Source organism: Acanthochromis polyacanthus, chromosome 2 (genome assembly GCF_021347895.1).
Source record: "Acanthochromis polyacanthus isolate Apoly-LR-REF ecotype Palm Island chromosome 2, KAUST_Apoly_ChrSc, whole genome shotgun sequence".
Taxonomy (NCBI): domain Eukaryota; kingdom Metazoa; phylum Chordata; class Actinopteri; family Pomacentridae; genus Acanthochromis; species Acanthochromis polyacanthus.
Genome location: NC_067114.1, coordinates 30,120,550 through 30,138,297, shown reverse-complemented (window position 1 = coordinate 30,138,297; position 17,748 = coordinate 30,120,550). Strand labels below are relative to the sequence as shown.

At 40.2% G+C, this 17,748-nt stretch overlaps 1 protein-coding gene across 1 annotated transcript; it reads left to right on the top strand.

Moving 5' to 3' along the window:
* The first annotated feature begins 550 nt into the window (after positions 1–550).
* On the top strand, positions 551–3,529 carry LOC110952400 (homeobox protein Hox-B1a-like). The gene is given in 3 exon segments (XM_022195925.2): positions 551–589; positions 591–1,374; positions 2,943–3,529. Coding segments are annotated over 3 exon segments (1,161 nt in total). The 3' UTR covers positions 3,281–3,529.
* The last annotated feature ends 14,219 nt before the right edge of the window (positions 3,530–17,748 follow it).

Sequence of the window (17,748 nt, the reverse complement as noted above, 5' to 3'; positions counted from 1 at the left end):
GAAACAGAGGAGGCAGAGGATTTGAGGAGGATTTGAGGGTAAAAAGACAGAATGGAGGCGGACGGAGTGTAACCTGTGTGGAGGTGAAGAGGTGACTCGACTCTTTTCTGTCTTCTCGCGGTGTTTTCTGAGCCTCAGGTTGACTTACTGACAGTAAGGCCTTACGCACAGAAACACACACACCGACACACACCACAGTAGAGCACATTATTCATGTGTGTCTCTGGATTGGAGACGTGAAGCTTCCTCTTTGATCTGGAAGTTTCTGCTGCTTTTCATTTTATTTTTAGCCTGATTTTCCAGAAATTTTCACCTTTTTACGCAATCTTTTTTAACCAACACAGCATTCTATTTTTGTTTTTTATTTTTATGTTTATATCAAAATAAACTTCAGATTATTGTGTATATTCCTGGAAGTATTTCTAAATGGAATTTTTCGATTTTTGATTTTTATTTTCTACATTTTTTAACCACTTTATCCGTGGGCTCGTGTTTCTTGCTGTGAATTAGCGTGGAGACTTCCTACAGCCCCACGGTGCCTCCGGTCTGCATGGACAACATGAACTCCTTTGTGGAATACTCCATCTGTAAACCGACCGGGGACCGGCGCCTACTCTGCGCCTAAATCTGGATACCACCACCTGCACCACCACCACCTCCCTCTGGAGCAGAACCAGGCCTTCCCGGTGACCTCCGGTGCCTTCCATGCGGGCCTCACCGGCTCCCAAGTCTCCGTTAACGGGACGAGAGGTGACAGCAGCGCCGGGGGAGCCGGTTACAGCACGGATGGACGGATGTACGGGAGCACCGGGCAGGACACCGGCGGCGGAGGAGCGAGTCAGCATCATCAGCATCCTCCTCCTCATCACGACCAGCAGCAGCATCAGCACAGCAGCTACCACCACCTCAACCTCCACCAGAACCAGAGCCTGCAGAGCGGAATACTGTGTCCTTATAATACCGCCAGCGGGAACACCGGGGCCTACGCGGCTCAAGCGTGCGCCACAAACTCCGAGTACGTTCCCTCGGTGGGTCCTCCCAGTTCCGTTCACCCGCAGTATTTCGTGGAGGAGTCTGTGGCCTCCACCTACTATCATCAATCAACCTTCCCCAGCTCGGCCCCCACCGGGCCCAGCTACGGGGCCCTAGCTGGGGCCTACTGCGGGCCTCAGGGCGCTCTGGCCGGGTCACAGTACCCGCAGCAGGTCGGCGGGGGCCTGGACGCAGCGGGCTACCTGGGACTGCCACACGGGGGAGGGTACGGGGAACTGCCGGTGTCTCAGGACCGGGAGAGGGAGGATGAGGAGGGCCAGCAGGCCGGGCAGGGCCAGACCTTCGACTGGATGAAGGTGAAGAGGAACCCACCGAAGACAGGTGAGGGTTACGTTTGGAGGATTTTACCGTCAGGATGAGCATGGAGTCCCTTAAAATACATTAAATAGATTATTATTTAAATCTGTAAACTGAGGAAACCCCACTAGATGTGTTACAGTGGCCTCGTCTGCATTTCTCATTATTTATCTGATAGCATGAATCATGTTTGAGCCACAAAACCCACAGAAACAGGAGGTTGTTTAATGAGAGGAAATGCAGCCCGCAGGCTGACACACAACATTCAGAACAGAGCTCTTATCGGAGAGGAAATAAAATAGTTTAGATCATTTTTACATTTTTATTTTATGATTTATCGTTAGTATTATCCTGTACTGTCGCTTCCTTTCTCCTCGCAGGCCTCAGTTTTCTCTCCAGATGTCAGCTCTTCTCATGCTAATGTTCTTGTCTTAATCACTCAAGTCTGGATTCATTTCACTTTTAAACTACAATTACAATAAATAAGTAAAGAAACAAACGTAGAAATAACATGTTTGAGGTGTTCCAGCTGTGTATTTGTAGCTGGCCTTTGCAATTCCAAGACGGCTGAGATAATCAAACAGTTAAAAATTCAAACATTTTTCTTGTTTTTCACACATTTAGAGAAGCATTAATACTTTTTAATTTCCAAAACAGAGGCTATCAATTCCCTACAATAAAGACAGAAAAAGTAAATTGTTCTTTCATTGTACTTAATAGACTGTGAAGCTTTTTTTAAATGTTAAATGGATTTTTTAAAGATTGGTTATAAAACATTCGGTCGAAAAAAAACGAAAATGAACCGCATTTACCGTTTTATTTTTTATTTTTACAATGCCGGCTCACTTACTGCTGATCTGCATAAAGAAACATTACATCAGGATAGTTTATTTAGGAAAGTATGAATGCAAATTGAACAGCCCACACTGTTTAAGAGTTAAAACCAGAAAGCTTTATGTGTTTTTAAGCCCTGGTCATTCATATCTGAAGACAGACAGCGGGTCTGGTCTGGGTCAGCCACGTCTGATCTCTCCTCTCCCAGTCCTAATGGAAGCAGCAGACGGCTTATTTCTCCCTGGGAAGTCCTGCTCTGTTATCTTTTAAAGCAACACCCCTCCTCCTCCTTCAGGCTTCTCCATCTCAGACACGTTTCTGCTCCAGCTTCGTCTTTTATCGCCACTTTTTTGTTTTTTTCTATTCTTTCTAGCTTCTTATTTTGGTTTAAATTCTACCTCCTTATTTGTGATGTGTTGGTTTGCAGATAATGGAAAAATAGCAACAGAAAAAAGGATAGTTTGGTTTAGGACAAAGCAAGTTTAATTAGCCTGATTAGCACTAAATTGATTAATTAATACATGATGAACAACTCAATGCGTAACAAAACACAAAACAGAAAAATGGGATTGTGCGTAAAAGGAACAGAGTGTTTAGTGCAGTTTTAAAACAAGGACAAACTGGTTTTATACACAGGAACACTTCATCCTGTTCTTTGTTCTCACATTAAAGCGCATTTCTTTTTATTTCTTAGTTAAATAAATAGAATAAGCTGGTAAAACCAGTGCGTAACAGCCTCTCCATCTCCTTCCATCCAGTCAAAGTCTCGGATTTCGGCCTCGCGGGCGCGAACAACAACGCCATGCGCACCAACTTCAGCACGCGGCAGCTGACGGAGCTGGAGAAGGAGTTCCACTTCAGCAAGTACCTGACGAGGGCGCGCCGCGTGGAGATCGCGGCCACGCTGGAGCTGAACGAGACGCAGGTGAAGATCTGGTTCCAGAACCGGAGGATGAAGCAGAAGAAGCGCGAGCGGGAGGGCGCCTCCGCCACCGCGCGCCCCTCCTCCTCCGGTACCGGCGGCAAAGAGCTGGAGGACACCGACCACTCCTCCACGTCCACGTCTCCAGGCGCGTCCCCGAGCTCGGAGACGTAACGTAGACGTGACTGGTGATCCACTATTTAATGCGTTTCTTCTTCCATTCAGAGCGTCTTTGAGGAAATGCGCCTTTAACGGACAGAATCTGCTTCGGCTGCTGATTTCCTACATCTCCCAGAATTCCTTACGGCCCTCTGCAGTTGCACATTTAGCTGGAGGAACTAGTTTGTGACACACCTCAATCAGATGTTTCCTGTTTGGTATAAATGCTGCTTCTGTGGGGTCTTCAGATACATGATCTACAAATGCTGCAGCTGGAAGCGACTCATTTAGCTCACATCTGGACTGCAGCATCGGCATAAAAGGAGGCTACTGTCATGAGTTAAAATGACTTGTGTATGTTGTGATATAATAATGATTTAATAATAATAGGTTCTGCAGACTGAAAATTATCTCAAACCAAAAATACATTTCTGCTTTGAATCATGTACAATAGATTCCCAACCTGTGGTTCAAGACCCCTCATTGGGTCACAAGATGATTATGTGAGTCAAAATGTTTTGGTTACACAAATCTAGACCAGAGGTGTCATTTTAGTTCAGGTCCACATTCAGCCCAGTTTGATCTCTAGTCACCAGTAAAACCACAGAATAATAACTTATAAATAACCACAACTCCACATTTTCTCTTTTGTTTTAGTGTAAAAATGTATATTCTCAAAATATTCACATTTAAGGAATTATATTTTTCACAAAACATCATGAACAACCTGCAACTTCTTAAGCAAAATAAGTTACATTTCATCAACTTTCAGTTTATCATTTAGACATTACGACTTCCAGATCAGAACACCTACAAAGACACAAAACATTTAGTCACCTGGAACTGAATAATCTAGTGGTTAACTTTGTGGTCAAACAACTTGTCATGGTCTAGAAATTATTTAAAATTTATAGTTTTACTAATTTCCAATCTGCAGTTAATGCCTTCTCTGGAATTTTTCCACTTTGAGGGCGGGATTGGACCCTCTGGAGGACCGCTTCTGGACCACGGGCCTCATGTTGGACACCCCTGGTCTAGGCTATATCTGTTTGCAGAATATTATGCTGTGACCTCCTTCAAACATTTAAGAACTTCTTCAAACAAAACAACCTGAAAAACACCAATAATGAGTTGTTATTATTAATCACACCTCCCATAAAATCTACACCAAGGTCATAAAGGTCATCTAGGGCATATTCTGTTTTTAAAGGAGCTATAAGTCGGTATTTTTGTTTAAAACATTTTAAAAATAAACTTAATGTGTCGTCTGCTGTTCCATCAAAGACATCAGTGCTGCTGTCTACTGAGGTCTGGATGCTAACCAGCTAGCCCCAACCCGTCCCATCTCATTGCATCACTTTGCACCTAAAAAGTCAATAATGAGTCACTGTAGCGTCCTCAGCCCATCATGAGGAGAAAAGCTGATAGCAAACCAACCAGACGTACTGGAACTGTCTGGATCATTTTAAACAGCGGCTTTTCTTCCTACTATGATCAGCCCAAAACAGAGATATAATGTCAAACATGGAGACTGTAAGATAGCAGAAATACTTCCAGAGTTTCAGCATCGAGTTCTGCTGCTGAGTGAGTGCAAAGTTACTGATTAAACTTTTGCATCCCATATTTCCATGATTTATGATGGTAAACATTACTTATGTTAGATTTATAGTACTGCTCTTTTTGCCTCATTTGTCCAGAAAGGTGAAGCAGAATCACCAAAAAGATGCTGAAATTGTGCATGTACAAGTCAGTGAGTTGTAAATTAACAAAATAGCTGCTCAGAGTTCATAAAACATTAACTTTACTGGACAATAAGCAAAACATGGTGGTCCTGCAGTGACTCACTGTCACCCTTTGAGGAACAGCGTGGTGTTTTTTTGTTTTAAAACGAATACTTACTAATTAATGGGTCAAAAGCCAGAAAGGTTGAAATGTTTCTGCTCAGGTGGAGCTCACCTACAGTCAATCACAAAAGGTGTTTATCACTCACAACTGCAAGAAACTAAAATGTTTAAGAAAAATTCAGGAGTCTTAAAGTTCGCACCTCTTATTTTCAAGACGCTTAGCATCAAGTGATTGGTACAGCATCTGGTGGATGATGATGATGATGATGATGATGACAGGATGCACTTTGACATCTTTATTTGATATCTGAACTGTAGATCTTGACTGGTTTTGGTTTTTTTTTAGGTGGATAGAACACATTTCTGCTGATGTTTTGTGACTTTTCTCACTTTTTTCCCCATATTTCCTCACCTGAAAGCCTTCCTGACTGATGGACATGAACTCGGGGATGCACAGCGGTGCTACGTCCATCTTTAACTCTTACACCAGCCTGAACAAATGAGCCTTATTATCTGGAAAACAGGGAGCCTCTGATGGCAAAAACACATCTTCCTCTTCATGATTGTCGCTATTTTTTGCTTTACTTTGAAAATTTACAGTCTATTTTTTATTTTTGAATGTCTTAAGTGTTGTTCTGTGTGTGTGTTTCCTCCCATGCAGCTCTGGTCTTTGCACTAAGTGATTGTAACATAAAAAAAGCTAGAATATTCAGGTTCCCTCAGGTTTTATGGATGATGACATGCAGCCTGGTTTACAGGTCAGACGTGTTGCTTAGAATCAGGTTAATATGGAGTGTGTTTGATTTAAGAAAATGACTGAACTGAGGAGGAGTTTATATTTTACTGCCCGTCTCTTCCCTTGAGAGTAAATTATTGGATGCATTTTAGGTTATTGATTATAGATGATGGGAGAATGTGTGAATGTGAACGGGGTGACCTGACAACATCACTGTACAGAAATGCTTTTTACTCCGATGTGACTTCTGCAGAGCCAATAATAGTTCAAATATTAAAACAGATTGTGGAAAAGATGGTGTAAACATGGTTCAGGAGTGAATGTCTTCCTGTGTGTAACGTTGTTGGGTTTAATGCCGGCCTCTACTGTGAACTGATTATAATGTGACTTTTTAATAATGTTATAATAATGAGTTGTTTTGGATGAGAGCAGACTGACTGAGTTTTATTAGTTCTGCTGCCTTAAAGACACTCCCAATCATGTTCCTGTCTGACCTTTTTCTACTTTGAGCTACCTCAATTAAATATTCTTCTGTCAATATGCTGAAGAGGTGAATTTATTTTGCTCTTAAACTGAATCATTTATGAAACACACTGATTTATTCTTGAGTTTCTGACATAAACAAATATATTTTAAGTACCCCACTGTGTCAAAACATTATTACTTTTGAAGTATTAAAAATAATTAAATTCCAAAAAACAAAAGTTAGATTTATAACTGAGCAAATTCTTGAGATGCCGAACCAGGCAGGCTTATTGTCAAATGATTTGTGGTTAATTGATTAATTAAAAATGTGTGTACATGTTTACCACAGAGATGATGAGAGGTGAGTCTGTTTCCTGATTTGGACAGTCTGTTGGGGAAAAGGTTCCCTCATTATTTCAGAATTGTGCTGATGAGCATCCTGTTCTTGAATTAATTTAGGTTTAATTTACTGAACAACAAGCCGAGGGCAGCTGCTAGATTCTACTCTGGTCCTCTTTAGAAGGAGAGAGGAGCTGATGGAGGAACACAAGACTGAATTTACAGTTTAGTTGGTTTGTTCTTCTTCTTCTTCTTTTCCTTTCTTCTTTTCCCTTCAGGGGTCGCCACAGTGAATCAATTGCCTCCATCTAACCCTATCTGCTGCATCCTCTTCTCTCACACCAGCTACCTTCATGTCCTCTTTAACCACATCCATAAACCTCCTCTTTGGTCTTCCTCTAGGCCTCCTGCCTGGCAGTGGGAAACTCAGCATCCTTCTACCAATATATTCACTCTCTCTCCTCTGGACATGTCTGAACCATCTCAGTCTGGCCTCTCTGACTTTATCTCCAAAGCCTCTAACATGTGCTGTCCCTCTGATTTCCTCATTCCTGATCCTATCCATCCTGGTCACTCCCAGAGAGAACCTCAGCATACTTTGGTTGGTTTGTTGTTGCCTGGAAAGTCCAGTTTAGGGTGATTTGTTGATTGCAGAGACCAATCAGTACCATTCATCAGCTTCTCTTCTAGAAGTTTTAAACTTGAGGCCGGCTGTGTTTAATTTAAAAAAATATGACTCTCTATTATATATATATATATATATATATAATTAAATCTATAAAAATGTATTTTTTTGCTCATGTTTCTTGTCTATATTTGGTCTTACAGGGTTAATCCAGCCTTTTCTGTCGCTTGCTTCCTGGTTCCACCAGTCATGATGGATTCCAACCACTGAAGCTGCTTTTTAAGGCTCATTGAAGTACTTTCCCCTCCAATGTGCTTTCCTTCCTGAAGTCTTGGCAGTCCGGAGTTCTGAATTCTCAATGACTAAATCCCACTAACAACTGCTGTTTGTGTATCCGAAGCCTGATATAATTTCTTCTTTGCCCTTTAGCTCAATTGTCTAAAATCGTGTTCCATTAGTATAAATTATTTTGACTCAGCATATATATTTCTCAACAAGTGCACAACTTCAGACTAATTGGGGGACGTTTTTGAAGCTATATATTTGCACGCTGTTTTTACAGATTTCGTTTCCTAGAAGTATCCAGAGTGTGAAATTAAATCCCTGTTTCCACACTGCAGAACATCAGCCTAGAAGAGAAGAGAACGAATCATGTAAATGAAATGTTTGACTCCCCAGAAAACAATGTTTGACACCAGACAACATACAGAGAGCTTCATGCATCTCAATAGCAGCCGTTCCTCTCTCCCTGCAGCATGGCCTCTGAATGACCCACACACCTACAGGCAGGCCTACAGTGAGGAATGTAACACGGCTTTCCGGGTGGTTCACCAACCTGCTGACCTCTGGAGAGCCTCTGGGATCTCTAAACATGGAAACACACACTCCTCCTCCTCCTCCTGCTAATCTTCATCGCCTCCTCTCTGCTGGTCCAAAGATGCCTGTTCTGCATGCAGCTCAGCTGTACGTCACGAAAACACATGAATGCGTTAGTATTGGCACAGTGTACATTTTATGCCTTTTTATTGTAATTTTGTGTATTTTTTTGTCATTCTGGATCTTTCTGTGGTAGTTTTGTGTGTTTTTGTTGTAGTTCCGTGTGCTTTTGTGGTCATTCCGTTCTATTTTGTCTTTGTGCTAGTTTTGTCATCATTTTGTGTCTTGCAGTAGTTTTGTGTGCTTTGTTGCCATTTTGCGGTAGATTTATATGTTTTTGTGGTCATTTGTTTTGTTCTGGTCTTTGTGCTAGTTTTTCCTTTGTCATCTTGTGGTCTTTCTTGTCTGTTTGTGGTCATTTTGCGGTCATTTTGTACTATTTTTGTCTTTTTGCCATCATTTTGTGCTCAATTTATGTTTCTTAGTTTAATGTCTTTTTGTCGTCATTTTGTATCTTTGGCCATTTTGTTTTATTTTGTAGTCAGTGTGTGTTTTTGATGAAAGTTTAGTGTGCTTTTGTGGTAATTTAGTGTGTTTTTTGGTAATTTACTGTGTTTTTGTGGTAATTTACTGTGTTTTTGAGGCAAGTTTAGTGTGCTTTTGTGGTAATTTAGTGTGCTTTTTTGGTAATTTAGTGTGTTTTGTGGTAATTTAGTTTAGTTTTTTGTTAATTTAGTGCATTTTTTTGTAATTTAGTGTGTTTTTGTGGTAATTTAGTGTGTTTTGTGGTAATTTTGTGCACTTTTGTGGTAATTTAGTGTGTTTTTTAGGTAATTTAGTGTGTTTTGTGGTAATTTAGTGCGTTTTTTTTGTAATTTAGTGTGTTTTGTGGTAATTTAGTGTGTTTTTTAAGTAATTTAGTGCGTGTTTTTTCGTAATTTAGTGTGTTTTTTTAAGTAATTTAGTGTGTGTTTTTTCGTAATTTAGTGTGTTTTTTAAGTAATTTACTGTGTTTTTAGTACTTTAGTGTGTTTTGTGGTAATTTAGTGTGTTTTTTGGGTAATTTTGTGTGCTTTGTAGTCTCCGTAGTTTTGTGTCATCAATTTGATCTTTTTATGTCTCTTTGTGGTATTATTATTTGTGTTTTTTGTTGTCATTTTGTTTTATTGTGTAGTCTTCATTTTAGTTTTTTGTTTTTTTGACATGGCTTTGTTGTCATTTTATGTCTTTTCCAAACACTCAGATCCTCCTCCATGGCCACACCTCATCCTGTCCAACGCTTGTTTTCTGACTGACTCTTGTAAGTTCCTGCTCCGGTCAGAATCCTCTTTCGTAAACCACAGCTGTAAAAGTGTTACACATGAAAATCTGTTTACAAGTGCTAGGGAACAGTTTGACAGATCTGAAAATAGTCTTGTGAAGCCTTCTGCATCTCCAGACGGAGCTGTGTGAAGTCTGATAAATGTCCTTAAGCGACACCACTTCAGTCAGAATCGGTGGGGATAAAAGTGGTCAAGGCTGAAGAGATATTATTTGCCTTTTCCTCTAAATATGATGAACAGGAACAATCCCAGATATTAGAAAATAGAACACGATTCATATTTTGGCACAAAATCAACTTGATTAGCATTAGCGAAAGGTCAGGGTGGTTAAAATAGTTGCAATCATAAACATGCTTAAGACAGTTTTATTGGGGTAATTACTGGGGTAATTCAGATATATTTTAACATGGGGTTACCCTTAGCCACTGTATTCCCCATACACCACATTTTAGAGAAGGAAGGATTAATGCAACCATAGAAACTAAGCAGTGTACTGTTTTGGATGGACTCAGCAGCAAAATGTATGTTAGCCACCAAAGAAATAGGAGCTATCTTCACTGCTTTACCCTTTCATTAGATAGCCTTTAAGATGAACAATTGAACTAAACTGGACATGCTGACTTGGAGCATGCCAACCACCATCTACTCTATGTAGACCACTGACTGTGGATCAGTCCATCAAACAACCCCACATCAATGAACCTCAACAAATCCTTTAAAGTCCAATGTTTTGTCAACCCGTCCATCCACCCCACCTCCTCCCACTGTGGAGTTTTTGGGTTTTGTAACTACATCAGTTCACTTCTGCTTTTGCTTCCATCATAACAACCACTACATGTTGCTTCCAAAAACAGCCTGCACTGCCATTTATAAATTGGAGGAGAGAGAGAAAACCTATAGGTGGCTGCAAGCACCAAAGAGAGACTGCACTGCATTACAGAAGGATAGGTTCAGGAATAAAAGTCAGACTATCTCGGTCACTGTTGATTTAATTTTGATCATTGCTTTTTTTTTATTACTGTCTTTCACAGGTTTCCCAAATTTCTACAAGTACATCCCTACAAGAAACAATGAAAGGCAGAGAGAGAGAGAGAGAGAGAGAGAGAGAGAGAAGGACAGAGAGTCCTTGAGAATGAATGGAGATTCTTTCTGGGTGACCTCATGAGGTCTGACCCCAAACTTCTGTTTTCCTTTCCATAACTCATCTCAAGTTCAACACAGGCCTGTCTGCCTCTCTCTCTCTCTCTCTCTGTGTGTGTGTGTGTGTGTGTGTGTGTGTGTGTGTGTGTGTGTGTGTGTGTGTGTGTGTGTGTGTGTGTGTGTGTGTGTGTGTGTGTGTGTGTGTTCATGCCCTCACAATGAGCAGTGAAAGATAAAGTGGTGTGGTTGCAGTTCAAGAGTTCAGAGTCTCAATCAAATAGATGAGAGCACATGCAGACACACACACACACACACACACACACACACACACACACACACACACACACACACACACACACACACACACACACACACACACACACACACACACACACACACACACACACACACACACAGTCTCTGCATGTTGTGTTTCTTCTGACCAGCCAAGCGATCAGTCAGACTCTGAGTTCTGATCAAAGATAGGTGAAAATCTATTTTCTAGAAGGTAAAAGCTTAAAACCTTATTAAAGGCTACTGTACGTGTGTGTGTGTGTTCATGTGTGTTCATGTGTGTGTGACTGATTGGAGCCAGATGGCAGAGAGTGTGTATTTCTATTGGACATTAGTTTCATCGTGTTTCTGCTTTTCTACAAACTGCCGTCAAACAATTTCTGTTTTTTTTATCCTACAAATTCTTAGAGATTATGAATCAAACAGTTTAAAATTAGAACACACATTTTACACTGACAATCAGCTGATTATGAACACGCTACAATAATAACTAAAGTGTGCTGTACGTGTTTAAGTGGCCCTGACACCAGATTACACTCATTTTATGATTTTTGTGTCTAATAGAAGGTTTTTTAGTCATCCAGGTGATGACACACTGTCATATCTGTCAGTAGAATTTGTTCATACCTTTTTGCTTCTAATATTGTAATTATTACCTATAATAATTGGTTATTTTACATTATTTTAGACAGTAATAATCTGTGTGTATTTACACTACATTTGGATGTAGATATTCATTTTTTTTCTTGTTTAATGGAAGTTAAGGCTATATTTCAGCTACATTTGGCTAAATAGTTGACTTTGCAGTATATATATTATAAGTAAATAAAGTAATAAGGCTTTTTCTGTCATCCTATTGAGATTCTTTTTGCTATTTTCTCGTGAGAAGATCTAATACTAAACAAAAGACGAGTGTAAAATTCTTATTATTTTTACAAGCATGTTTCTTTCATTTGTAGTTAGTTTTTTTTCCTATTTCTCACTTCTTTTTTGATTTTTCAGTTGCAAACAAATAATAATAAAGCTGACATTGGCTTAATTTGCGGTTCCCATCATGCATCATAAATGTGGAACTCAATTCTCTTTATTATATTCTGCAGAAAAAAATGCAATCTATTTGTTTTACTACCATCAAATACTAGAATGTTGGTAATTCTATATATTGTTGCACTTGACAAATGATTATAAATGCTCAGACTCCACAGAAAACCTTTTCACTGTGACTACGGTGGCTCTTAAAGCTTTCTTATCTGTTGTTCTGCACAGTTTGATGAACTCAGACCCAGAGATGCAGCCAGAAGGTTTCAGTGACGTCTGGAAAACAGAAAAAGGAGCTCCTGTCTGTCTGAAGCCCTGCATCACGCCTGAAGAATATTTATGTGCAACAGGAAAATATCCTCACATTCTTTCAGGGTGGACTGCAACATTACACGCTGTATTCATTTACATTTTTATTTTTTATTAATTCACAGAAACTTAGCAAGAAAAAATAGACTGTGAACCAAATAACATTATTCATTTCCATAATTTATTGTTAGTGTATTGTCATCTGCATTTCAGAGAAACATTTATTGACTGCACTTTTCACAACAACAACAGAACATTATTATTATTATTATTATTATTATTATTAAGTCATTCTGAAGGTAAAATGAAGTTTTATTTGTTTGTTTCAGTTTAATGCCTTGCCACTTCTTCTCATAACAGCTGGTAATAATAGGAAATATAAATATGCTTGATAGTGCTCTACTTTATTTCATTTTATCCTTTTTTGTTCACATTTTTGTTTAATGTTTTGTGCAAAAAAAAAATGAACGACTAATTTCACTTTGAATGAATTCTCCTCTTCTCCTAGATGTTTCCAAAAGTAAACAGTATTAACCATTTCACTGAATTATACAGAGAATAACAGTGAATATGTGTTAATCTCATATTTGGAGTACATTTCTTAAAAGTGAGAAAACATCACAGTTGTGATAATTGTGGTATTTTGGAAATTGTTTGAATCTAAGAATGAAATCGTCAAACATTTTATTTATTAAAGTGAGTACTACCAAAAGTAAAAAAAGCAGCAGCATGATTAAAATCAAAGACTTTGTTGTATTTCTGTGGTGATGTGTGTGTGTGTGTGTGGTGTGTGTGTGCTGTGTAGGGATGTGTGTGTGTGCTGTGTTTTGTGTGCAGGTCATCCAGAGTTCAGCTCTTCTGCCCACAGAGGAGCTGTGAGTCCTGCAGAGCTGCCGCCCTGCTGGCTGAAGCTGCTGCACAAAAACAGAGCAGAAGCTTCTGAAGGTGATCTGAAGATTCATCATAAAAACCTCCTTAATATGTGCTTCCAAAGATCAATGCCAAACGTATGACAGCTACGATGAAAAAGGGAAAGGGTTTGGAGAGAATCTTAGAAGCTGAACCAACAGTTCATTTATTAATCTGTATGAAGAATTATAAAGTATACGACTTAACACAAAAAGTGAATTAATTAGACTTGCACCAAACTGAAGAGGACTGATCTGTGTCTTAGCCCGGGATCTTTCTACATGGAGTCTCCATGTTCTCCTGTACATGTGTGGGTTTTCTCCAGGTTCTCCGGCTTCCTCACAGTCCACAAACATGCTGAGGTTAACTGGTGACTCTAAACTGTCTGTAGGTGTGAATGTGATTGTTAGTCTCTATGTGTAGCCCTGTGACAGACTGTTACCTGTCCAGGTGTCTCCTGCCTTCATCCTCAGTCAGCTGGGATAGGCTCCGCCCCCATGACCCTGATGAGGATTAGGTGTGCAGACATTAGATGGATGGATAATCATAAAGCTAATAAAAGAAATTATAGCTTGATTTCAGTCTGAAATTAGCAGAATTTCTGACTCCAGCAGCAACTTTTACTCCATCCAGGAACATGAATGAGAAATGGCAGTTAATTGAAAACCTATTTATTGTACGTTACGCTGCTTTTTTGGCATCTATGGTTGTAATTTGTTGTTCATAGTTTATTACAGGTTCTTTTCAGGACTCCCCTCATCTCAACGACTCCATTAAAGCTTCTTAAAATATTCACATTTTTAAAAATGTGAATATTACTTTACAGCTTTTAACAGCAGAGTGCTTACTGAAGAGAGTTTACCATCCATTTATTATCATACAGCAGTCAGGTGTTATTGTTCACATAAATTTTTGGATCTTTTAAGAGGAAACTATGCCAAAGAGAGGAAAGAAAAGAGGTCATGAACCAACAGTGGAACTGAAATGATTTTTTTGGAAAGTGTGCCTGTCAGCAGGCTGCTCTGCTGAGGTCAGAGGTCAGAGGGAGGTTATCAGGCCAGACATTCCTGTTGGTCCAGCGTTTGAAAAGACCAGGAGAGGAGAGGAGAAGAAGAAGTGGACAGTCTGAAAGAAATCTGAGGAATATTAAGTGTGGGTTGAGATTTAAAATATGCTCATATATATGAAAATGATTCGTCCCTGCTTTTCCCCTGGTATAAACCTTCTGTGTGTGTGTGTGGCAGACAGGCCTGGACATCTATGACTGTTTGCTGTAACTGATGCTGTGTATCCCCTGACCCTGTGGCCTCATCACACACACACACACACACACACACACACACACACACACACACACACACACACCAGAGCGTGCATGCTGTGTTAGCCTGAGATAAACAAGCTATTGTGCTGCGTTCTTTCAGCACCCGGTGTGAGTGTGTGTGTGTTTGAGAGAAAGATGGAGGAAACAGGAACAGCTAAAGTGCACGGACTGTCCTCAGAGCTGGGGCGAAAGCAAGGGCACATCCATCACACACTGACAACACACACACACACACACTCAACAATACAAAATGACAATCAGTCAAACAATATTTAACCAGCAAACATGTCTGACATGAAATCAATTAGTAATGGGCTAATAATAATTCAATAGACATACTCTACTGTTTACCAAGAACACACACACACACACACACACACACACACACACACACACACACACACACACACACACACACACACACACACACACACACACACACACACACACACACACACACATGTTTGTACTTCTATCTTAGTGAGGACATCCATAGGCGTAATGCATTTCCTAGAGCCTTACCCTAACCTTAACCATCACAACTGATCGCCTAACCCTAATCCTTACCCTAACCCTAACCAAACCTCAATTCATACCTGTTCTCTAAAAACAAGTCTTCACCCTCAAACATGGCTGTTTCAAAGTGAGGACCGGCCAAAATGTCCTCACTTTGTAAAAATGTCCTCACTTTGATAGTTAAATGCAGAAAATGGTTCTCACAATGTAGCAAGTACAAGAACACACACACACACACACACACACACACACACACACACACACACACACAGAAATAGAAATGGTGGACATTTCCCTGAACAGAGACCTCAGAAAGCTTCCAGGTGCTGTAGCGCTGATGGGATGTTCATCTGTTACCGACAGCATTCTGAAAGGAAAAGACGATGTTATGAAGCGTTACTGAGATACTTTGTTATTTACAACATCCTGATGGGAGATAGTTACATTTTCTACAGATTTTCTTGAGGAAACATAAACAACATGCTTCAGTTTTACCTTATTTCATCTAACCACATGTAATTTAGCCCAAACTGTTATATTTTTCCAAACCTGCCGTTTTAATCGTCATGTCTGTGTCTGAATGTCACCAAATCCATTTTCATTTCCAGGGGATCAAACACTGCCATTTCTCAGAGAATCATTGGTGTCGGTACCATTTGTGGCAATATTAGGTAGAGAGTTTTCCACTTTAATACATCTAAATTTGATCTCAAGTGAAGTAAAACCACAGCATAATAACTTATAAATAACCACAACTCCTAATGGTTCCTTTGTTTTAGTGCAAAAAAGTACATTCTGAAAATGTTCACGTCTTTTTAGAAGGCATTAAAGAACAACCTGAAACTTTGCATGAAAAATATGTGCACTTTCAACGAGATTAAGCCTCAGTTTATCATTTACACATTACAACTTACAGAACAGAGTTTATCTACAGAGGAACACAACATTTAGTCACAGCTATCTGAAAATGTAGAATTACGCTTTATTATTAAAACAAGATGTCAAAAACTATGAATTATTATAAATTTACATTCATTTTCACACCTGTGTAGTAATCCTGACCACCTGAAGAGGAACACCACACAAACTAAAGTGGGAACTATCAGGGAAGAAGGTTCAGTTGGCTTGTAAATGTATGAAATTTATATATTTAAAAAAAACATAAAAGTTGTGGCAGTGCGTGAACAATAAAGCTCCACCAAACCAGATAGTTTTGTACTGAATCTGCAGACTGACATCATATTACACAATGCTGAATGTCTTTAAATATGTTCACAGTCAGGCTGTGGGCTGCACAGTGGCCTAGTGGTTAGCACTTTCTCCTAGCAGCAAGAAGATCCCCGGTTCAAATCCCGGCCTGGGATCTTTCTGCATGGAGTTTGCATGTTCTCCCTGTGCATGCGTGGGTTTTCTCCGGGTACTCTGGCTTCCTCCCACAGTCCAAAAACATGCTGAGGTTAATTGGTTACTCTAAATTGTCCGTAGGTGTGAATGTGAGTGTGATTGTGTGTCTGTATATGTAGCCCTGTGACAGACTGGTGACCTGTCCAGGGTGTCCCCTGCCTTCACCCGAGTCAGCTGGGATAGACTCCAGCACCCCCCATGACCCTAGTGAGGATAAAGCGGTGTATAGAGAGAATGGATCCTGGACCTGTTTCAGCCCACAGACCATACGTTTGACATCCCTGGGTTAGAGGGTTGTTAATGGAGCGCTTTTTCTTAGTTTCCTTCATCTTTTGACTTGAATTCTGTTCTCTCTTACTGTGTAGTTAAGTCGAGCACCACATTTACTTAATTAAATTCAGGAAAACATCATAAATTGGGTTAAAATATACTTTTCATAACATTAGGCACATGGTAGAAGGAAAACTTCTGAAACAGTGTGTAGAGAACATTTGGTAATGGACTCATGGTTCTCATGGATTTTTAGTCAATTAATCTGTTAACTCTGTGTTTGTGAGGTCAGGACCACCAGCTTCCATCCATCTGGACCAGTTTGACCATTTAAACGCCTCAGAGACCCACCTTGTTGAACACACGGCGTTATAAAACAAAGGCTGCCAGGTGAGAAGTCCCTCCTGGTTTTATGGCTCTGCTGCTGATCTTTCTTCGTGCCCGTTTGTCTTGTTCTTGTTGGAGCAGCTCGTTCTGCTTTTATGGCTCTAAAGGACTCATGACTGAGGCCTTCTGCCGCCTCTCAGCGTGTCCTTATGGTTGCCAGGTCAGACCACTGCTTCACATTTCTTCCATCCTGAGTTTGTGACTCACTGAACTCCTGCTTCTGTCAGCTCCATCCTTAAAGTTAATAGTTTGGACTTGTTAACCTTCGATTCGTTGCTGCTGACCGTCCAGCTCTCCGTCTGTCTGCTGGGTCGCTGCTTAATTACCACGCTTACAGCAGTCCATCGTCTTTTATGACTCCCTGTGACTGAGCTCTGTCGTTAGCCTGTTTCCCTCCTCGCTGTTATTACTGACACGCTGGTGTTTACATCACGGTTTCTTAAAGTATGGTTCAGGGCCGTCGGCGGGGTCACGGTGGTTGTTTCAGTCCGGTCATCTCCATCTTACTCAGAGGTCTGAGGAGGAAACTGGAGAGATGCACAGAAACTCTGTAATGGAAGTAAAGCAACCAGTTATTCAGTTTTAGTTCTGTTAGACCTCCATCCTGAATGTTATCTGCTCTCCTAGTGATGGTTTTTACATCCTCATCCACTGACTGCTGCACACTTTGAATGCAGATGATCAG